The sequence below is a fragment of the Pelodiscus sinensis genome, chromosome 18, assembly GCF_052426305.1.
Source record: "Pelodiscus sinensis isolate ZL-2025 chromosome 18, ASM5242630v1, whole genome shotgun sequence".
Lineage (NCBI taxonomy): Eukaryota > Metazoa > Chordata > Testudines > Trionychidae > Pelodiscus > Pelodiscus sinensis.
The window spans coordinates 35,119,923-35,141,004 of NC_143069.1; the positions used below are offsets into that span (position 1 = coordinate 35,119,923).

At 77.2% G+C, this 21,082-nt stretch overlaps 1 protein-coding gene across 1 annotated transcript; it reads left to right on the forward strand.

The window, feature by feature from the left end:
- The first annotated feature begins 22 nt into the window (after positions 1–22).
- On the forward strand, positions 23–20,321 carry SRPK3 (SRSF protein kinase 3). Its single transcript, XM_089770460.1, is given in 15 exon segments — positions 23–141; positions 243–318; positions 655–760; positions 956–1,064; positions 1,544–1,586; positions 1,589–1,633; positions 1,699–1,786; positions 3,452–3,786; positions 14,822–15,113; positions 15,290–15,514; positions 15,584–15,684; positions 18,270–18,377; positions 19,097–19,166; positions 19,285–19,377; positions 19,564–20,321. Coding segments are annotated over 15 exon segments (1,926 nt in total). The 5' UTR covers positions 23–91; the 3' UTR covers positions 19,749–20,321.
- Positions 20,322–21,082: the final 761 nt, after the last annotated feature.

The following is a 21,082-nucleotide window of genomic DNA, read 5'->3' on the forward strand; positions in this document are numbered from 1 at the left end:
CCCTTTAATTGGGGGGACGTGCCCCCGCCCCCAGAGGGAGGGGGGGGCCCTCCCAGGGATTCCCCCACGTGCAGCAGCAGGGGGGCCGCACATGCGCAGCAGGGCGCGCCGGAGAGGGGGGCGACATGAGCAGCAGGAAGGGTGAGTGGTGGGGGCAGGCGGCATGTGGGGGGAGGGCGGGCTGGCATAGTGACTAGTGACTGGGGGGCTGCTGCCAGCCCCCTGCTCCTCCTTCCCCCCAGGTCCAGGCAGTGCCCACAGCAAGAAAGCCAAAAAGAAACGCAAGAAGGAGACGAGGCCACAGGCAGCTCCCCCTGGGTGAGTGCGGGCCCATCGCCCTGGCCTCTGGGCTCCCCGGAATGGGCGGGGCTGGCTATTCGGGACCCCGGGCCCGGCGGCTTGGAGGGCGGCTGTTGGGGGGGCCGGTTGGGGGGGCAGTCTCGCCAGGGCCAGACCCCCCTCAGCTGGCCCCAGCTGGCTGGCAGCTATTTTTAACCTGGCGGTGCCAGCTGGGGGGTGAGGTCATTGTGAGCTGGGGGCAGGCTCCCAGCATGCACTGCGCCCCGACAGGCGGCTCCGGGGAGGGGTCTGCCCCCGGCCTACACCCCCTTCTCAGCCTGGGGTCTGCTCCGCTAACCCCCCTCTCGCCCCCAGGGCGCCCGAGCCCGGCAGCCCCACGGAGCCCCCCCCGCCCCCCTGCCCGGGGGCCGCCTGGGCTCCGACGAGGAGGAGCAGGAGGATCCCCGGGACTACTGCAAAGGTGGGGGGATCTGGACTGAACCATGGGGCCCACAGGGGGGCACATACCACGGCCATCTGGGCGGGGGGGCAGGGCTGGACCACGGCGGGCGGGCGGGGATGTGCCATCCCGTGGGCAGGCCCACCTGGGAGGAGGGCGGGGGGGTCTGTGTGCGGCGGGCCCGGGGGTGACGCGGGGGGTCGTGGCTCCCCCCAGGTGGATACTACCCCGTGGCCATCGGAGACCTGTTCAACGGGCGCCACCACGTGGTCCGCAAGCTGGGCTGGGGCCACTTCTCCACCGTCTGGCTCTGCTGGGACCTCCAGTGAGTGGGGCCGGGGCCTCCCCTGCCCGGGGAGGGGCTGGGGGCCCGGGGCCTCTCCTGGCTGGGGGAGGGGCTGGGGGCCCAGAGGCCGGGGGGTCTCTCCTGCCCGGGGGGAGGGGCTGAGGGTCTGGAGGTCTCTCCTGGCTGGGGGAGGGGTTGGGGGCCCAGAGGCTGGGGGGTCTCTCCTGCCCGGGGGGAGGGGCTGAGGGTCTGGAGGTCTCTCCTGGCTGGGGGAGGGGTTTGGGGCCCAGAGGCCGGGGGGTCTCTCCTGCCCGGGGGAGGGGCTGAGGGTCTGGAGGTCTCTCCTGCCTGGGGAGAGGGGTTTGGGGCCCAGAGGCCGGGGGGTCTCTCCTGCCCGGGGGGAGGGGCTGGGGGCCTGGAGGCCGAGGCTCTCCTGCGGGGGGACACTGTCCAGCGGCCCCAGGGGGGCAGGACCCCTGGCTCAGTGTGGGGTGTGTGGGGCACGGAGCCCCCCGCAGGCGGAAGCGCTTCGTGGCGCTGAAGGTGGTGAAGAGCGCCTCGGGCACTACGCCGAGACGGCCTTGGACGAGATCAAACTGCTCAAATGCGTGAGTGCCCCCCCGCCCCCGCTGCCTGCCCCCCCAGCCCGGGGCTCTGCTCACCCTCCCCCCAGGTGCGGGACTCCGACCCCAGCGACCCCAAGAGAGAGGCCATTGTTCAGCTGCTGGACGACTTCAAGATCTCAGGGATCAACGGCGTCCGTATCCTTCAGGGGGCGCCAGGCGCCGGGCCCCTCCCCTCCCCCAGGAGAGACCCCGCCCCCTGGCCCCCAGCCCCTCCCCTCCCTGGGAGAGACCCCTGCCCCCCCCCGGGCCCCAGCCCCTCCCCTCCCCGGGAGAGACCCCGCCCCCCTGGCCCCCAGCCCCTCCCTCCCCGGGAGAGACCCCGCCCCCCGGGCCCTCAGCCCCTCCCCCAGCCCCTCCCCCTCCCCCGGGAGAGACCCCGCCCCCCGGGCCCCCAGCCCCTCCCCTCCCCGGGAGAGACCCCGCCCCCGGGCCCCCAGCCCCCTCCCCCTCCCCCAGAGACCCCCCGCCCCCCGGGCCCCAGCCCCTCCCCTCCCCGGGAGAGACCCCGCCCCCGGGCCCCCAGCCCCTCCCCTCCCCGGGAGAGACCCCCGCCCCCCGGGCCCCCAGCCCCTCCCCCCCCGGAGACCCCGCCCCCCTGGCCCCCAGCCCCTCCCGGAGAGACCCTGCCCCCCGGGCCCCCAGCCCCTCCCCTCCCCGGGAGAGACCCCGCCCCCCGGGCCCCCAGCCCCCTCCCCTCCCCGGGAGAGACCCCGCCCCCCGGGCCCCCAGCCCCCTCCCCTCCCCAGGAGAGACCCCGCCCCCCGGGCCCTCAGCCCCTCCCCTCCCCGGGAGAGACCCCGCCCCCCGGGCCCGGCCCCTCCCCAGCCCCCCCCCTCCCCCAGCCCCTCCCCGGGAGAGACCCTGCCCCCCGGGCCCCCCAGCCCCTCCCCCCCCCGGGAGAGACCCCGCCCCCCGGGCCCCCAGCCCCTCCCCCCCGGGAGAGACCCCGCCCCCGGGCCCCTCCCCAGCCCCCTCCCCTCCCCGGGAGAGACCCCGCCCCCCGGGGCCCCTCCCCAGCCCCTCCCCTCCCCAGGGGAGAGACCCCCCCCTCCCGGCCCCCAGCCCCTCCCCTCGGGCCCTGCCCCCCGGGCCCCCAGCCCCTCCCCTCCCCGGGAGAGACCCCGCCCCCCCCCCGGGCCCCAGCCCCTCCCCTCCCCGGGAGAGCCCCCCGCCCCCGGGCCCTGCCCCCCGGGCCCCCAGCCCCTCCCCTCCCCGGGAGAGACCCCGCCCCCCGGGCCCCCAGCCCCCTCCCCTCCCCGGGAGAGACCCCCCCCCCCGGCCCCCAGCCCCTCCCCTCCCCGAGACCCCGCCCCCCGGGCCCCCAGCCCCTCCCCTCCCCGGGAGAGACCCCAGCCCCTCCCCCGGGCCCCCAGGCCCCCCCCCTCCCCCCCGGGAGAGACCCCGCCCCCCGGGCCTCCCCCCTCCCCTCCCCTCCCCGCCCCCGGGCCCCCAGCCCCCAGACCCCGCCCCCCGGGCCCCCAGCCCCTCCCCTCCCCGGAGAGACCCCCGCCCCCCGGGCCCCCAGCCCCTCCCCTCCCCGGAGACCCCCGCCCCCCGGGCCCCTGCCCCCCCTCCCTCCCCCCTCCCCCCGGGCTGGAGAGACCCCCCCTCCCCCGGGAGAGACCCCCCCCCCGGCCCCCAGCCCCTCCCCTCCCCGGGAGAGACCCCGCCCCCCGGGCCCCCAGCCCCTCCCCTCCCCGGGCTGGAGAGACCCCGCCCCCCGGGCCCCCAGCCCCCTCCCCTCCCCGGGCTGGAGAGACCCCAGCGTCCGGCCCCTGGCGCTTTCCTTGACGCGGCCGGATGTCTGCCTGGTGCTGGAGGTGCTGGGCCACCAGCTGCTGAAATGGGTCATTAAATCCAACTACCAGGGGCTGCCCCTGCCCTGCGTGAAGAGCATCCTGCGCCAGGTACGGCCCCGGCCCCGCCCCGGCCCCGCCCCCGAGCCAGGGGAGACCCCGGCCCCGCCCCTTGCCCCTCCCCCAAGGCAGGGGAGACCCCGGCCCCGCCCCTTGCCCCGCCCCCGAGCCAGGGGAGACCCCGGCCCCGCCCCTTGCCCCGCCCCGAGCCAGGGAGACCCCGCCTCCGGCCCCGCCCCCGAGCCAGGGGAGACCCCGCCCGCTCTAACCACTGGACCCTGCTGCCCCCAGCCCCACCCCCCTGCCCCGCCCCTGAGCCAGGGAGACCCCGCCCGCTCTAACCACTGGACCCCGCTGCCCCCAGCCCCACCCCCTGCCCCACCCCCTGAGCCAGGGGAGACCCCGCCCGCTCTAGCCACTGGACCCCGCTGCCCCCATCCCCCCCCCTGCCCCGCCCCCTGAACCGGGGAGACCCCGCCCGCTCTAGACACTGGACCCCGCTGCCCCCAGCCCCACTCCCGGCCCCGCCCCTGAGCCAGAGGAGACCCCGCCCGCTCTAGCCACTGGACCCCGCTGCCCCCAGCCCCGCCCCTGAGCCAGAGGAGACCCCGCTGCCCCCAGCCCCGCCCCTGAGCCAGAGGAGACCCCGCCCGCTCTAGCCACTGGACCCGGCAGCCTCCAGCCCCGCCCCTGAGCCAGGGGAGACCCCGCCCGCTCTAACCACTGGACCCCGCTGCCCCCAGACACCCCAGGTGTCAGGGCGCCCAGCTCAGCTCTACCCACCAGCCCCCTTGTCTGGTTGGGATGGGGGAGCCGATGGGGTTAGTTTTATGGCCCCCTTGCAGCTTCCTGTAATTTCATGAAGGGTTCTCATTGGGCAGGATAAGGCCAGTCCTCACGGCCCCACGGCTGCCCCCCAGCATCTCCTGCCCCACGGCTGCCCCCCAGCGACTCCTGCCCCAGGGCTGCCCCCCAGCGACTCCTGCCCCAGGGCTGCCCCCCAGGGTCTCCTGCCCAGGGTCTCCTGCCCCACGGCTGCCCCCCAGCATCTCCTGCCCCACTTCTGCCCCCACTTCTGCCCCCCAGCATCTCCTGTCCCTCACGGCCCCACGGCTGCCCCCCAGCATCTCCTGCCCCAGGGCTCCCCCCAGCATCTCCTCCTGTGCCCTCTCCTGCCCCACGGCTGCCCCCCAGCGTCTCCTGCCCCTCACGGCCCCACGGCTGCCCCCCACAGTCCCCTGCCCCCACGCAGTCTCCTGCCACCACTGCAGGGCTGCCCCCCCAGCATCTCCTGCCCCACGGCTGCCCCCCAGCATCTCCTGTCCCTCACGGCCCCACGGCTGCCCCCCAGCATCTCCTGCCCCACGGCTGCCCCCCAGCGTCTCCTGCCCCTCACGGCCCCACGGCTGCCCCCCACAGTCCCCTGCCCCGCACGGCCGCCCTCCCGTCCTGAGTGGAAGGGGCCGGCGGGCTCTCCCGGGCTGTACCGCCTGTCTGTGCCGCAGGTGCTGCAGCGGGGTCCGGTGGGTAGAGCAGGTGGGGAGCGGGGTGCAGTGGGTAGAGCAGGCGGGGAGCAGGGTCCGGTGGGTAGAGCAGGCGGGGAGCGGGGTCCGGTGGGTAGAGCAGGCGGGGAGCGGGGTCTGGTGGGCGGAGCAGGCGGGCAGCGGGGTCTAGTGGGTAGAGCAGGCGGGCAGCAGGGTCCGGTGGGTAGAGCAGGCGGGGAGCGGGGTCCGGTGGGTAGAGCAGGCGGGCAGCGGGGTCTAGGGGGTAGAGCAGGCGGGCAGCGGGGTCTAGTGGGTGGAGCAGGCGGGCAGCGGGGTCCGGTGGGTAGAGCAGGCGGGCAGCGGGGTCCGGTGGGTGGAGCAGGCGGGCAGCGGGGTGCAGTGGGTGGAGCAGGCGGGCAGCGGGATCCGGTGGGTAGAGCAGGCGGGGAGCGGGGTGCAGTGGGTGGAGCAGGCGGGCAGCGGGGTCCGGTGGGTGGAGCAGGCGGGCAGTGCGGTCCAGTGGGTGGAGCAGGCGGGCAGTGCGGTCCAGTGGGTGGAGCAGGCGGGCAGCGGGGTGCAGTGGGTGGAGCAGGCAGGCAGCGGGGTGCAGTGGGTGGAGCAGGCGGGCAGCGGGGTCTAGTGGGTAGAGCAGGTGGGGAGCGGGGTCCAGGGGGTAGAGCAGGCGGAGAGCGGGGTCTAGTGAGTAGAGCAGGCGGGGAGCGGGATCTAGTGGGTAGAGCAGGCGGGGAGCGGGGTCCAGTGGGTAGAGCAGGCGGGCAGCGGGGTCTAGTGGGTAGAGCAGGTGGGGAGCGGGGTCTAGTGGGTAGGGCAGGCGGGCAGCGGGGTCTAGTGGGTAGAGCAGGCGGGCAGCGGGGTCCAGGGGGTAGAGCAGGCGGGCAGCGGGGTCTAGTGGGTAGAGCAGGCGGGGAGCAGGTTCCGGTGGGTAGAGCAGGCGGGCAGCGGGGTCTAGTGGGTAGAGCAGGCGGGGAGCGGGGTGCAGTGGGTAGAGCAGGCGGGGAGCGGGGTCCAGTGGGTAGAGCAGGTGGGGAGCGGGGTCCAGTGGGTAGAGCAGGCGGGCAGCGCGGTCCAGTGGGTGGAGCAGGCGGGGAGCAGGGTCCAGTGGGTAGAGCAGGCGGGGAGCGGGGACCGGTGGGTAGAGCAGGGGGCAGCGGGGTCCAGTGGGTAGAGCAGGTGGGGAGCGGGGTCCAGTGGGTAGAGCAGGCGGGCAGCAGGGTCCAGTGGGTAGAGCAGGCGGGGAGCGGGGTCCGGTGGGTAGAGCAGGGGGCAGCGGGGTCCGGTGGGTAGAGCAGTCAGGGAGCAGGGTCCAGTGGGTAGAGCAGGTGGGGAGTGGGGTCCAGGGGGTAGAGCAGGCGGGGAGCGGGGTCTAGTGGGTAGAGCAGGCGGGCAGCGGGGTCCAGTGGGTAGAGCAGGCGGGGAGCGGGGTCTAGTGGGTAGAGCAGGCGGGCAGCGGGGTCCGGTGGGTAGAGCAGGCGGGGAGCGGGGTCTAGTGAGTAGAGCAGGCGGGCAGCGGGGTCCAGTGGGTAGAGCAGGCGGGGAGCGGGGTCTAGTGGGTAGAGCAGGCGGGCAGCGGGGTCCGGTGGGTAGAGCAGGTGGGGAGCGGGGTGCAGTGGGTAGAGCAGGCGGGGAGCGGGGTCCGGTGGGTAGAGCAGGCGGGGAGCGGGGTCCGGTGGGTAGAGCAGGCGGGCAGCGGGGTCTAGTGGGTAGAGCAGGCGGGCAGCGGGGTCCGGTGGGTAGAGCAGGCGGGCAGTGCGGTCCAGTGGGTAGAGCAGGCGGGCAGCGGGGTCCGGTGGGTGGAGGAGGCGGGCAGTGCGGTCCAGTGGGTGGAGCAGGCGGGCAGCGGGGTGCAGTGGGTGGAGCAGGCGGGCAGCGGGGTCCGGTGGGTGGAGCAGGCGGGCAGCGGGGTCCGGTGGGTGGAGCAGGCGGGCAGTGCGGTCCAGTGGGTGGAGCAGGCGGGCAGTGCGGTCCAGTGGGTGGAGCAGGCGGGCAGTGCGGTCCGGTGGGTGGAGCAGGCGGGCAGCGGGGTCTAGTGGGTAGAGCAGGCGGGCAGCGGGGTCCGGTGGGTGGAGCAGGCGGGCAGCGGGGTGCGGTGGGTGGAGCAGGCGGGCAGCGCGGTGCAGTGGGTGGAGCAGGCGGGCAGTGCGGTCCGGTGGGTGGAGCAGGCGGGCAGCGGGGTCTAGTGGGTAGAGCAGGCGGGCAGCGGGGTCCGGTGGGTGGAGCAGGCGGGCAGCGGGGTGCAGTGGGTGGAGCAGGCGGGCAGCGGGGTGCAGTGGGTGGAGCAGGCGGGCAGTGCGGTCCAGTGGGTGGAGCAGGCGGGCAGCGGGGTGCAGTGGGTGGAGCAGGCGGGCAGCGGGGTCCAGTGGGTGGAGGAGGCGGGCAGTGCGGTCCAGTGGGTGGAGCAGGCGGGCAGCGGGGTCCGGTGGGTGGAGGAGGCGGGCAGTGCGGTCCAGTGGGTGGAGCAGGCGGGCAGCGGGGTCCGGTGGGTGGAGGAGGCGGGCAGTGCGGTCCAGTGGGTGGAGCAGGCGGGCAGCGGGGTGCAGTGGGTGGAGCAGGCGGGCAGCGGGGTCCGGTGGGTGGAGCAGGCGGGCAGCGGGGTGCGGTGGGTGGAGCAGGCGGGCAGCGCGGTCCGGTGGGTGGAGCAGGCGGGCAGTGGGGTCCGGTGGGTGGAGCAGGCGGGCAGTGCGGTCCAGGGGGTGGAGCAGGCGGGCAGCAGGGTGCGGTGGGTGGAGCAGGCGGGCAGCGGGGTGCAGTGGGTGGAGCAGGCGGGCAGCGGGGTGCAGTGGGTGGAGCAGGCGGGCAGTGAGGTCCAGTGGGTGGAGCAGGCGGGCAGCGGGGTCCGGTGGGTGGAGCAGGCGGGCAGCGGGGTCCGGTGGGTGGAGCAGGCGGGCAGTGCGGTCCAGTGGGTGGAGCAGGCGGGCAGCGGGGTGCAGTGGGTGGAGCAGGCGGGCAGTGCGGTCCAGTGGGTGGAGCAGGCGGGCAGCGGGGTGCAGTGGGTGGAGCAGGCGGGCAGCGGGGTCCAGTGGGTGGAGCAGGCGGGCAGTGCGGTCCAGTGGGTGGAGCAGGCGGGCAGCGGGGTCCGGTGGGTGGAGCAGGCGGGCAGCGGGGTGCAGTGGGTGGAGCAGGCGGGCAGTGGGGTCCAGTGGGTGGAGCAGGCGGGCAGCGGGGTCCAGTGGGTGGAGCAGGCGGGCAGCGGGGTGCAGTGGGTGGAGCAGGCGGGCAGTGCGGCCCGGTGGGTGGAGCAGGCGGGCAGTGCGGTCCAGTGGGTGGAGCAGGCGGGCAGTGCGGTCCAGTGGGTGGAGCAGGCGGGCAGCGGGGTCCAGTGGGTGGAGCAGGCGGGCAGCGGGGTGCAGTGGGTGGAGCAGGCGGGCAGCGGGGTGCAGTGGGTGGAGCAGGCGGGCAGTGCGGTCCAGTGGGTAGAGCAGGCGGGCAGTGCGGTGCGGTGGGTGGAGCAGGCGGGCAGCGGGGTCCAGTGGGTGGAGCAGGCGGGCAGCGGGGTGCAGTGGGTGGAGCAGGCGGGCAGTGCGGCCCGGTGGGTGGAGCAGGCGGGCAGTGCGGTCCAGTGGGTGGAGCAGGCGGGCAGCGGGGTCCAGTGGGTGGAGCAGGCGGGCAGCGGGGTGCAGTGGGTGGAGCAGGCGGGCAGCGGGGTGCAGTGGGTGGAGCAGGCGGGCAGTGCGGTCCAGTGGGTGGAGCAGGCGGGCAGCGGGGTGCAGTGGGTGGAGCAGGCGGGCAGCGGGGTGCAGTGGGTGGAGCAGGCGGGCAGCGCGGTCCGGTGGGTGGAGCAGGCGGGCAGCGGGGTCCAGTGGGTGGAGGAGGCGGGCAGTGCGGTCCAGTGGGTGGAGCAGGCGGGCAGCGGGGTCCGGTGGGTGGAGGAGGCGGGCAGTGCGGTCCAGTGGGTGGAGCAGGCGGGCAGCGGGGTCCGGTGGGTGGAGCAGGCGGGCAGTGCGGTCCAGTGGGTGGAGCAGGCGGGCAGCGGGGTGCAGTGGGTGGAGCAGGCGGGCAGCGCGGTCCAGTGGGTGGAGCAGGCGGGCAGCGGGGTCCGGTGGGTGGAGCAGGCGGGCAGCGGGGTCTAGTGGGTAGAGCAGGCGGGCAGTGCGGTCCAGTGGGTGGAGCAGGCGGGCAGCGGGGTCCAGTGGGTGGAGCAGGCGGGCAGCGGGGTGCAGTGGGTGGAGCAGGCGGGCAGTGCGGCCCGGTGGGTGGAGCGGGCAGTGCGGTCCAGTGGGTGGAATAGGCGGGCAGTGTGGTCCAGTGGGTGGAGCAGGCGGGCAGTGCGGTCCAGTGGGTGGAGCAGGCGGGCAGCGGGGTCCGGTGGGTGGAGCAGGCGGGCAGCGGGGTCCAGTGGGTGGAGCAGGCGGGCAGCGGGGTGCAGTGGGTGGAGCAGGCGGGCAGTGCGGTCCAGTGGGTGGAGCAGGCGGGCAGCGGGGTGCAGTGGGTGGAGCAGGCGGGCAGCGGGGTGCAGTGGGTGGAGCAGGCGGGCAGCGGGGTCCGGTGGGTGGAGCAGGCGGGCAGCGGGGTCCGGTGGGTGGAGGAGGCGGGCAGTGCGGTCCAGTGGGTGGAGCAGGCGGGCAGCGGGGTCCGGTGGGTGGAGGAGGCGGGCAGTGCGGTCCAGTGGGTGGAGCAGGCGGGCAGCGGGGTCCGGTGGGTGGAGGAGGCGGGCAGTGCGGTCCAGTGGGTGGAGCAGGCGGGCAGCGGGGTGCAGTGGGTGGAGCAGGCGGGCAGCGGGGTCCAGTGGGTGGAGCAGGCGGGCAGCGGGGTCCGGTGGGTGGAGCAGGCGGGCAGCGGGGTGCGGTGGGTAGAGCAGGCGGGCAGTGGGGTCCGGTGGGTGGAGCAGGCGGGCAGTGCGGTCCGGTGGGTGGAGCAGGCGGGCAGCGGGGTGCAGTGGGTGGAGCAGGCGGGCAGTGCGGTCCAGTGGGTGGAGCAGGCGGGCAGTGCGGTCCGGTGGGTGGAGCAGGCGGGCAGCGCGGTCCGGTGGGTGGAGCAGGCGGGCAGCGGGGTCCAGTGGGTGGAGCAGGCGGGCAGTGCGGTCCAGTGGGTGGAGCAGGCGGGCAGCGGGGTGCAGTGGGTGGAGCAGGCGGGCAGTGCGGTCCAGTGGGTGGAGCAGGCGGGCAGCGGGGTCCAGTGGGTGGAGCAGGCGGGCAGTGCGGTCCAGTGGGTGGAGCAGGCGGGCAGCGGGGTCCAGTGGGTGGAGCAGGCGGGCAGCGGGGTCCGGTGGGTGGAGCAGGCGGGCAGCGGGGTGCAGTGGGTGGAGCAGGCGGGCAGTGCGGTCCAGTGGGTGGAGCAGGCGGGCAGTGCGGTCCGGTGGGTGGAGCAGGCGGGCAGTGCGGTCCGGTGGGTGGAGCAGGCGGGCAGCGGGGTCTAGTGGGTAGAGCAGGCGGGCAGCGGGGTCCGGTGGGTGGAGCAGGCGGGCAGCGGGGTCTAGTGGGTAGAGGAGGCGGGCAGTGCGGTCCAGTGGGTGGAGCAGGCGGGCAGCGGGGTGCAGTGGGTGGAGCAGGCGGGCAGTGCGGTCCAGTGGGTGGAGCAGGCGGGCAGCGGGGTCCAGTGGGTGGAGCAGGCGGGCAGCGGGGTGCAGTGGGTGGAGCTGGCGGGCAGCGGGGTGCAGTGGGTGGAGCAGGCGGGCAGTGCGGTCCAGTGGGTGGAGCAGGCGGGCAGTGCGGTCCAGTGGGTGGAGCAGGCGGGCAGCGGGGTCCGGTGGGTGGAGCAGGCGGGCAGTGCGGTCCGGTGGGTGGAGCAGGCGGGCAGTGCGGTCCAGTGGGTGGAGCAGGCGGGCAGCGGGGTCCGGTGGGTGGAGCAGGCGGGCAGTGCGGTCCGGTGGGTGGAGCAGGCGGGCAGTGGGGTCCGGTGGGTGGAGCAGGCGGGCAGTGCGGTCCAGTGGGTGGAGCAGGCGGGCAGCGGGGTGCACTGGGTGGAGCAGGCGGGCAGTGCGGTCCGGTGGGTGGAGCAGGCGGGCAGTGCGGTCCAGTGGGTGGAGCAGGCGGGCAGCGGGGTCCAGTGGGTGGAGCAGGCGGGCAGTGCGGTCCAGTGGGTGGAGCAGGCGGGCAGCGGGGTCCAGTGGGTGGAGCAGGCGGGCAGTGCGGTCCAGTGGGTGGAGCAGGCGGGCAGTGCGGTCCCGTGGGTGGAGCAGGCGGGCAGTGCGGTCCAGTGGGTGGAGCAGGCGGGCAGCGGGGTCCAGTGGGTGGAGCAGGCGGGCAGTGCGGTCCAGTGGGTGGAGCAGGCGGGCAGCGGGGTCCGGTGGGTGGAGCAGGCGGGCAGCGGGGTCCGGTGGGTGGAGCAGGCGGGCAGCGGGGTCCGGTGGGTGGAGCAGGCGGGCAGCGGGGTCCGGTGGGTGGAGCAGGCGGGCAGCGGGGTCCGGTGGGTGGAGCAGGCGGGCAGTGCGGTCCAGTGGGTGGAGCAGGCGGGCAGCGCGGTGCAGTGGGTGGAGCAGGCGGGCAGCGGGGTGCAGTGGGTGGAGCAGGCGGGCAGCGGGGTCCGGTGGGTGGAGCAGGCGGGCAGTGCGGTCCAGTGGGTGGAGCAGGCGGGCAGCGGGGTGCAGTGGGTGGAGCAGGCGGGCAGCGGGGTCCAGTGGGTGGAGCAGGCGGGCAGCGGGGTCCAGTGGGTGGAGCAGGCGGGCAGCGCGGTGCAGTGGGTGGAGCAGGCGGGCAGTGCGGTCCAGTGGGTGGAGCAGGCGGGCAGTGGGGTCCAGTGGGTGGAGCAGGCGGGCAGCGGGGTGCGGTGGGTAGAGCAGGCGGGCAGTGCGGTCCAGTGGGTGGAGCAGGCGGGCAGTGCGGTCCGGTGGGTGGAGCAGGCGGGCAGTGCGGTCCGGTGGGTAGAGCAGGCGGGCAGCAGGGTCCGGTGGGTGGAGCAGGCGGGCAGCGGGGTGCAGTGGGTGGAGCAGGCGGGCAGCGGGGTGCAGTGGGTGGAGCAGGCGGGCAGTGCGGTCCAGTGGGTGGAGCAGGCGGGCAGTGCGGTCCAGTGGGTGGAGCAGGCGGGCAGCGGGGTGCAGTGGGTGGAGCAGGCGGGCAGTGCGGTCCGGTGGGTAGAGCAGGCGGGCAGCAGGGTCCGGTGGGTGGAGCAGGCGGGCAGCGGGGTGCAGTGGGTGGAGCAGGCGGGCAGTGCGGTCCAGTGGGTGGAGCAGGCGGGCAGCGGGGTGCAGTGGGTGGAGCAGGCGGGCAGTGCGGTCCAGTGGGTGGAGCAGGCGGGCAGTGCGGTCCAGTGGGTGGAGCAGGCGGGCAGCGGGGTGCAGTGGGTGGAGCAGGCGGGCAGCGGGGTGCAGTGGGTGGAGCAGGCGGGCAGCGGGGTGCAGTGGGTGGAGCAGGCGGGCAGCGGGGTGCAGTGGGTGGAGCAGGCGGGCAGTGCGGTCCAGTGGGTGGAGCAGGCGGGCAGCGCGGTCCGGTGGGTGGAGCAGGCGGGCAGTGCGGTCCAGTGGGTGGAGCAGGCGGGCAGTGGGGTCCGGTGGGTGGAGCAGGCGGGCAGCGGGGTCCAGTGGGTGGAGCAGGCGGGCAGTGCGGTCCGGTGGGTGGAGCAGGCGGGCAGCGCGGTCCAGTGGGTGGAGCAGGCGGGCAGCGCGGTGCAGTGGGTGGAGCAGGCGGGCAGTGCGGTGCAGTGGGTGGAGCAGGCGGGCAGTGCGGTCCAGTGGGTGGAGCAGTCCATGCGAAAGGCCCCGTGTTCTCAGACTCTCCTCTCTGTCTCCGCAGTGAGCGCCGCTCCCCCGGGCCTGGAGGTCAGTGCGGGGGGGGGGAGGGGGCTGCCCTCGGTGCCGGCTTGTGCCCCGCCCCTGGCACCTTCTCACCGGGGGGGGGGTCCCCTGCCCGGCCCCCCCCAGCCAGGCGTGGGGCTCAGTGGGGGCCTGGGGCGACAGGGACACAGCGTTGAACAGACTCGGCAGCACCGGCACCAGGAGCCACCAGGACAGCCCAGACCCCCCCCCGCCGGGCCTGCCCCTTGGGACCCCCCCCCGCCGGGCGCTGCCCCTTGGGACCCCCCCCCCGCCGGGCGCTGCCCCTTGGGACCCCCCCCCCGCCGGGCCTGCCCCTTGGGACCCCCCCCCCCGCCGGGCGCTGCCCCTTGGGTCCCCCCCCCCGCCGGGCGCTGCCCCTTGGGACCCCCCCCCCGCCGGGCCTGCCCCTTGGGACCCCCCCCCCCGCCGGGCGCTGCCCCTTGGGTCCCCCCCCCCCCGCGGCGCTGCCCCTTGGGACCCCCCCCCCCGCCGGGCCTGCCCCTTGGGTCCCCCCCCCCCCGCCGGGCGCTGCCCCTTGGATCCCCTCCCCCCGCCGGGCCTGCCCCTTGGGTCCCCCCCCCCCGCCGGGCGCTGCCCCTTGGATCCCCCCCCCCCGCCGGGCCTGCCCCTTGGATCCCCCCCCCCCCCGCCGGGCGCTGCCCCTTGGGTCCCCCCCCCGCCGGGCCTGCCCCTTGGGACCCCCCCCCGCCGGGCGCTGCCCCTTGGATCCCCCCCCCGCCGGGCGCTGCCCCTTGGATCCCCCCCCCCCCCCCGCCGGGCCTGCCCCTTGGGTCCCCCCCCCCCCGCCGGGCGCTGCCCCTTGGGTCCCCCCCCCGCCGGGCCTGCCCCTTGGGACCCCCCCCGCCGGGCGCTGCCCCTTGGATCCCCCCCCCGCCGGGCGCTGCCCCTTGGATCCCCCCCCCCCCCCGCCGGGCCTGCCCCTTGGATCCCCCCCCCGCCGGGCGCTGCCCCTTGGATCCCCTCCCCCCGCCGGGCGCTGCCCCTTGGGTCCCCCCCCCCCGCCGGGCCTGCCCCTTGGGACCCCCCCCCGCCGGGCGCTGCCCCTTGGATCCCCCCCCCGCCGGGCCTGCCCCTTGGATCCTCCCCCCCCGCCGGGCGCTGCCCCTTGGGTCCCCTCCCCCCGCCGGGCGCTGCCCCTTGGGACCCCCCCCCGCCGGGCCTGCCCCTTGGGTCCCCCCCCCCGCCGGGCCTGCCCCTTGGGTCCCCCCCCCCGCCGGGCGCTGCCCCTTGGATCCCCTCCCCCCGCCGGGCGCTGCCCCTTGGGTCCCCCCCCCCCCGCCGGGCCTGCCCCTTGGGACCCCCCCCCGCCGGGCGCTGCCCCTTGGATCCCCCCCCGCCGGGCGCTGCCCCTTGGGTCCCCCCCCCGCCGGGCGCTGCCCCTTGGGACCCCCCCCGCCGGGCCTGCCCCTTGGATCCCCCCCCCGCCGGGCGCTGCCCCTTGGATCCCCCCCCGCCGCCGGGCCTGCCCCTTGGGTCCCCCCCCCCGCCGGGCCTGCCCCTTGGGTCCCCCCCTCCCGCCGGGCGCTGCCCCTTGGGTCCCCCCCCCCCCCGCCGGGCCTGCCCCTTGGGACCCCCCCCCGCCGGGCGCTGCCCCTTGTGTCCCCCCCCCCCGCCGGGCGCTGCCCCTTGGATCCCCCCCCCCCGCCGGGCCTGCCCCTTGGGACCCCCCCCCGCCGGGCGCTGCCCCTTGGATCCCCCCCCGCCGGGCGCTGCCCCTTGGATCCCCCCCCGCCGGGCGCTGCCCCTTGGGTCCCCCCCCCCGCCGGGCGCTGCCCCTTGGATCCCCCCCCCGCCGGGCGCTGCCCCTTGGATCCCCCCCCGTCGGGCGCTGCCCCTTGGATCCCCCCCCGCCGGGCGCTGCCCCTTGGATCCCCCCCCCGCCGGGCGCTGCCCCTTGGATCCCCCCCCGCCGGGCGCTGCCCCTTGGATCCCCCCCCCGCCGGGCGCTGCCCCTTGGATCCCCCCCGCCGGGCCCTGCCCCTTGGATCCCCCCCCGCCGGGCGCTGCCCCTTGGATCCCCCCCCGCCGGGCGCTGCCCCTTGGATCCCCCCCCGCCGGGCGCTGCCCCTTGTGTCCCCTCCCCCCGCCGGGCGCTGCCCCTTGTGTCCCCCCCCGCCGGGCGCTGCCCCTTGGATCCCCCCCCGCCGGGCGCTGCCCCTTGGATCCCCCCCCCGCCGGGCGCCCGGGCTCGTCTCTGCCGTGTCCGTGGCCCCCCGGCCTGGGCACTGACGGGGGCTCCCCGCAGCTCTCCAGGAGCCAGCGCAGGAAGCTCAAGAGGAAGCAGCGGCGCCAGAGCCGGCTGCTGGAGGAGCGGCTCCGCGACCTGCAGCGGCTGGAGGAGCTGGAGAGGGGGGGCCCCCCCCTGCCTGGGGCCGACTCCGACCCAGAAGAGGGTGAGGGGGGCAGCAGGGGCTTTGGGGGGTCCCTGGGCAGAGAACATGGGGGGACGCAAGGGGGCCTTTGGGGTTGGGGAAATGGGGGGGCAGGGGAACTTAGGGGCCTTATGGGTGGTGGGGGAGGGGACTGTCCCCCCTGCAGGGGTCTCACTGTCCCCCCCTTGCCCCTCCAGAGTGGCCCCTGCCCGGGAGCAGCAGCCTGGCCAGCAGCCCCCAGAGCCAGACCTCGTCCTCCGGCTTCCAGGCCCTGCCGCCCTACGACGCCTGGAACGGCCGGGCCCCCAGCCCCGAGTCGGCCACCTCGGGCTTCTCCAGCTCCCTCTTCTCCACGGCCTCCGGCTCCGGCCTGTCAGGCAGCTCGGGGCAGCGGGAGCGCGGGGGGCTGCTCACCCCCAGCGGTGAGTGGGGGGCCAGCTGGGGCCCGGGGCCCGCAGGGCCAGGCCTCACGCCGCCCTGTCCTCCCCCAGCGCCGGCCAGCGCCTCCGAGTTCCTGGTGAACCCGCTGGACCCCCAAAACGCCGACCGGATCCGCGTGAAGATCGCAGACCTGGGCAACGCCTGCTGGGTGGTGAGGCAGGGCCGACGTGGGGGAGCAAGGCTGGAGGGGCCAGGGACTCTGGGGGCCGAGCGCTGGAGCGGTGCCCGGCGGGCGGAGGGGCTGGAGAGGTGGCCGGTGGGGGAGCAGTGGCAGCAGAGGAGCTGGAGCGTCGGCAGAGGGGCTCAGGCGGAGGGGCTGGGGCGACGCCGGCGGAGGGGCTCAGGCGGAGGGGCTGGGGCGATGCCGGCGGAGGGGCTCAGGCGGAGGGGCTGGAGCGTCGGCAGAGGGGCTCAGGCGGAGGGGCTGGGGCGATGCCGGCAGAGGGGCTCAGGCGGAGGGGCTGGGGCGATGCCGGCAGAGGGGCTCAGGCGGAGGGGCTGGGGCGACGCCGGCGGAGGGGCTCAGGCGGAGGGGCTGGGGCGACGCCGGCGGAGGGGCTCAGGCGGAGGGGCTGGGACGATGGAGCTGGAGCGTCAGCAGAGGGGCTGGGGCGACGCCGGCGGAGGGGCTCGGGCGGAGGGGCTGGGACGGCGCCGGCGGAGGGGCTCGGGCGGAGGGGCTGGGACGACGCCGGCGGAGGGGCTCGGGCGGAGGGGCTGGGACGGCGCCGGCGGAGGGGCTCGGGCGGAGGGGCTGGGACGGCGCCGGCGGAGGGGCTCGGGCGGAGGGGCTGGGGCGATGGAGCTGGAGCGTCAGCAGAGGGGCTGGGACGACGCCGGCGGAGGGGCTCGGGCGGAGGGGCTGGGACGATGGAGCTGGAGCGTCAGCAGAGGGGCTGGGACGACGCCCGGCACCCGGCGATGGAGCCGCTACAACTTTACCGCTTGGGCCTCCTTAGGGAAACTCCCAGCGCTCCGGGTGGCGGAGTCGCGCTCGGGGCCATGCTCGAGGGGGCGAGGTCACCCCCAGGCCGCCCTGGGTGAATCGCCCGGCGGCTCCGGCCCGATGCGCAGACGCTCCCAGCCTGCCCTTGCAGGGACCGGGGCTCTGTGCGGAGCGGACACGTCCCAGGCTCCAGCGCCGGCCGGACACCAGGCAGCGCTGACGCCGTTGGGCCGCCAGCCCGTTTGGAGCCGGCCGGGGCAGGAGGGGCGAGCGCGGCGACACCTCCCCGAGCCCCGCAGCCTGCCCCACGCTGGGAACCGGCTCTTCCCCTCTGCCGGGCTTTGTACCCAGCCCCCTTGGGCACCCCTCTCCCGCGGCTCCTGCAGTGTTCGGGGGGGGCTGGGGCCCCTTTCAGCCCCCTCGACCTCACGCAGGCCCCAAGACGCCCCTGTGGCCGCGATCCCGTCTCCCCAGCACTCACGTGGTTTGCAGGGGCCAGAGGCGCTCCCGGTCCACGGCCCCCCCGGCCTGGCCGAGGGCTCCCGGAGGGCAGATCGCGGGCCCCCGTCAAGCTGGTCTGCGGCCCTTCGCCCCGACAGCCTGGCTCTGACCCGGGTTCTGCGGGCGCCGCCCAGCGCCCGAGCGGGGGGCTCCGGCCGCCTCACGCACCCCGGGGGGCTCGGCCCCCTGCAGCCGTTTCGTCCCGGCAGACGCCGCAGCGCAGCAGGCGGGGACGCCGGAGCCTTTGGGCCTCGCTTGGGCCCGGCCCGGCCCCTGTTCCCCCCACGCACCGAGCCGGGGCAGACGGCACCAGCCCTGCTGCTGAACGAGCCTGGCCCCGCTCGCCCGCCTCGGCGCCGGGACCCGGTGTGCACCGCGCTGGCCCCCTCGGCAGCCAGGCCCCCGGCGGCAGGCAGCCTGGCGCCCCCCCCCGCGTGGGACTCAAGCTGGGCGCTTCCCAGGGGACACAACCCGCAGCTCCTCTTCCCTGCCGCTCGGGGCTCCCTGCCCTGGCAGGGGTGGGCTCCACGCGCCTCGGCCCCCCTCGGGGTCCCTGCTTTCTTTGTTGTGCTGTGTGTGGTTGGGTTGTCTTTGGAGTGACTCTGTCTGTGCCTCAGTTTCCCCGGGCCCTGCCGTGCTCGCTGTGGGGGGGGGGGTGCGACTCGCGGGGGCCCAGGGGACAGCAGGTCACGCCGGGGAGCAGGTCAACACTGAGAGCGGAGGGGCCAGGGGCGGGAAGCTCACACCGGCCGGGCTGGGGGGGGCGGGCGGCCCACCGGGGGGGGGGGGGGGGGGGGCTGGGGGGGGGGGGGGGGGCGGGGGGGGGGAGGCGGAATGGGGAAGCTCAGGCCCGCCGGGGGGGGGGGCGAATGGGGAAGCTCAGGGCCCAGGCTGGGGGGGGGCGAATGGGGAAGCTCAGGCCCGCTGGGGGGGGGGGGCGAATGGGGAAGCTCAGGCCCGCTGGGGGGGGGGGGGGGGGGGGGGGGGAAGCTCAGGCCCGCTGGGGGGGGGGGGGCGAATGGGGAAGCTCAGGCCCGCTGGGGGGGGTGAATGGGGAAGCTCAGGCCCGCCGGGGGGGGGGGGGCGAATAGGGAAGCTCAGGCCCGCTGGGGGGGGGGGCGAATGGGGAAGCTCAGGCCCGCTGGGGGGGGGGGGGGGCGAATAGGGAAGCTCAGGCCCGCTGGGGGGGGGTGCGAATAGGGAAGCTCAGGCCCGCCGGGGGGGGGAGCTCGCATGCGGCTGCTCCCAGGGGCGGGGTGGGGCAGGTCACCGTCTCTGCCCCCCTCCAGCACAAGCACTTCAGCGAGGACATTCAGACCCGGCAGTACCGCGCCCTGGAAGTGCTGATCGGCGCCGGCTACGGCCCCCCCGCCGACATCTGGAGCACGGCCTGCATGGTGCGCCCCCCTTCCGGCCGGGCCCTGCCCCCCCGGACCCCCCCCTTCCGGCCCCGCCCCCCGGACCCCTCCCTTCCGGCCGGGCCCCGCCCCCCGGACCCCCCCTTCCAGCCCCGCCCCCCGGACCCCTCCCTTCCGGCCGGGCCCTGCCCCCCGGACCCCCCCCTTCCGGCCGGATCCCCCCCTTCCGGCCCGGCCCCGCCCCCCGTGTGCCCCACGCACCACCTGACACACAGTGGGGGTGCTGTTTCAGTCACTGCTGTAGTGGGTGGGGGGGTGCCTCAGTTTCCCCACCCCGCAGCGCTCTCTGCATGGGGGGGCAGGACTCACTGGGGGAGCGTCAGGGTCTCCCCTCCTGGGGCCTGGGGGACAGAAGATTCCCCTTGGCTCTGGGAGCCGGCAGAGCAGGAGGGGGGGCCCAGGGCCCAGTGGCTGGGGGTTGCTTTAGGCTGGGCTGAGGGAAGTGTCCCCCCCCAGAGGACGAAGGCCCTGCCCTGGGCCCTGCACGGGAGCCAACAGCCCTTCCGGCTGCGGCTGGGGGAGTCGCGCCTGGCTGGGGGGGCAGGGGCAGGGCTGCCCGCCCCGCTGTAACCCCCCCCCGCTTCCAGCCGGGCCCCATCCCCCCTCCGGCCGGGCCCAACCCACCCCTCTCCGGCCGGGCCCCGACCCCCATCCCCACCCCTCTCCGGCCGGGCCCAACCCCCTCGCCGTCCCTGCAGGCCTTTGAGCTGGCGACGGGGGACTACCTCTTCGAGCCCCACTCTGGCGACGACTACAGCCGGGATGAGGGTGAGTCGCACCCCGAACGCAGAAGAGATGGGCCCAGAGCCAGCCCCAGGGCTGGAGTGGGGGGGGGGGGAGAGGGGCTGACCAGTCTGGGGCCTGACCCCCCCTCCTCCCCCCACAGATCACATTGCCCACATGGTGGAGCTCTTGGGCGCCATCCCCCCGCACTTTGCGCTGTCGGGGCGCTACTCCCGCGAGTACTTCACCCGCCGAGGTGAGGGGCTGGGGGGCCGGGGAGTGGGCCGGGGATCCCCAGGGGGCTGGGGAGTGGGCGGGTCGGGGTCTGGGATCCCCAGGGGGCCGGGGATCGGGGATCCCCGGGGGCGTAGGACCCAGGGAGGAGTGGGGGCTGGGGGAGGGCTCTAGGCATTCCCGGCCTGACGTGGACCCCGCCCCCCAGGCGAGCTGCGGCACATCCCCAGCCTGCGGCCCTGGGCGCTGGACGCGGTGCTGCTGGAGAAATACGAGTGGCCCCGGGAGCAGGCGGCCGCCTTCGCCCACTTCCTGCTGCCCATGCTGGAGTTCCTGCCCGAGCAGCGCGCCACCGCCGCCCAGAGCCTGCAGCACCCCTGGCTCCGCGCCTAGACCGAGGGACCCGGCGCCCCTGGCTCCGCGCCTAGACCGAGGGACCCCGCGCCCCTGGCTCCGCGCCTAGACCGAGGGACCCGGCGCCCCTGGCTCCGCGCCTAGACCGAGGGACCCGGCCCCCCTGGCTCCGCGCCTAGACCGAGGGACCCGGCCCCCCTGGCTCCGCGCCTAGACCGAGGGACCCGGCCCCCCTGGCTCCGCGCCTAGACCGAGGGACCCGGCCCCCCTGGCTCCGCGCCTAGACCGAGGGACCCGGCGCCCCTGGCTCCGCGCCTAGACCGAGGGACCCGGCGCCCCTGGCTCCGCGCCTAGACCGAGGGACCCGGCCCCCCTGGCTCCGCGCCTAGACCGAGGGACCCGGCCCCCCTGGCTCCGCGCCTAGACCGAGGGACCCGGCGCCCCTGGCTCCGCGCCTAGACCGAGGGACCCGGCGCCTGGCCGCCCAGAGCCTGCAGCACCCCTGGCTCCGCGCCTAGACCGAGGGACCCGGCCCCCCTGGCTCCGCGCCTAGACCGAGGGACCCGGCGCCCCTGGCTCCGCGCCTAGACCAAGGGACCCGGCGCCCCTGGCTCCGCCCCTAGACCGAGGGACCCGGCGCCCGGCCGCCCAGAGCCTGCAGCACCCCTGGCTCCGCGCCTAGACCGAGGGACCCGGCCCCCCTGGCTCCGCGCCTAGACCGAGGGACCCGGCGCCCCTGGCTCCGCGCCTAGACCGAGGGACCCGGCCCCCCTGGCTCCGCGCCTAGACCGAGGGACCCGGCGCCCCTGGCTCCGCGCCTAGACCGAGGGACCCGGCCCCCCTGGCTCCGCGCCTAGACCGAGGGCCCCGGCGCCCCTGGCTCCGCGCCTAGACCGAGGGACCCGGCGCCCGGCCGTCCTGTCCCACGTGCGAGTGGGGGGCAGGGGCTGGCGCGTGGGGCTGTGGCAGAGCCGGTGGCCCCGTGTGGAGGCCCCTGGTGCATGACGCTTTGATTAAACCATTTGACAGAGCCTGGCGGGCGGGGAGTCTGTGGGGGGGCCCGGGGGGCGGGGAGTCTGTGGGGGGCCTGGCGGGCAGGGGGCGGGGAGTCTGGGGGGGGCCCGGCGGGGGGCGGGGAGTCTGTGGGGGGCCTGGCGGGCAGGGGGCGGGGAGTCTGGGGGGGGGCGGGGGGGGGGCCCGGCGGGGGGCGGGGAGTCTGTGGGGGGCCTGGCGGGCAGGGGGCGGGGAGTCTGGGGGGGGCCCGGCGGGCGGGGAGTCTGGGGGGGGCCCGGCGGGGGGCGGGGAGTCTGTGGGGGGCCCGGCGGGGGGCGGGGAGTCTGTGGGGGGCCCGGCGGGCGGCAGGCTGGAGCCGG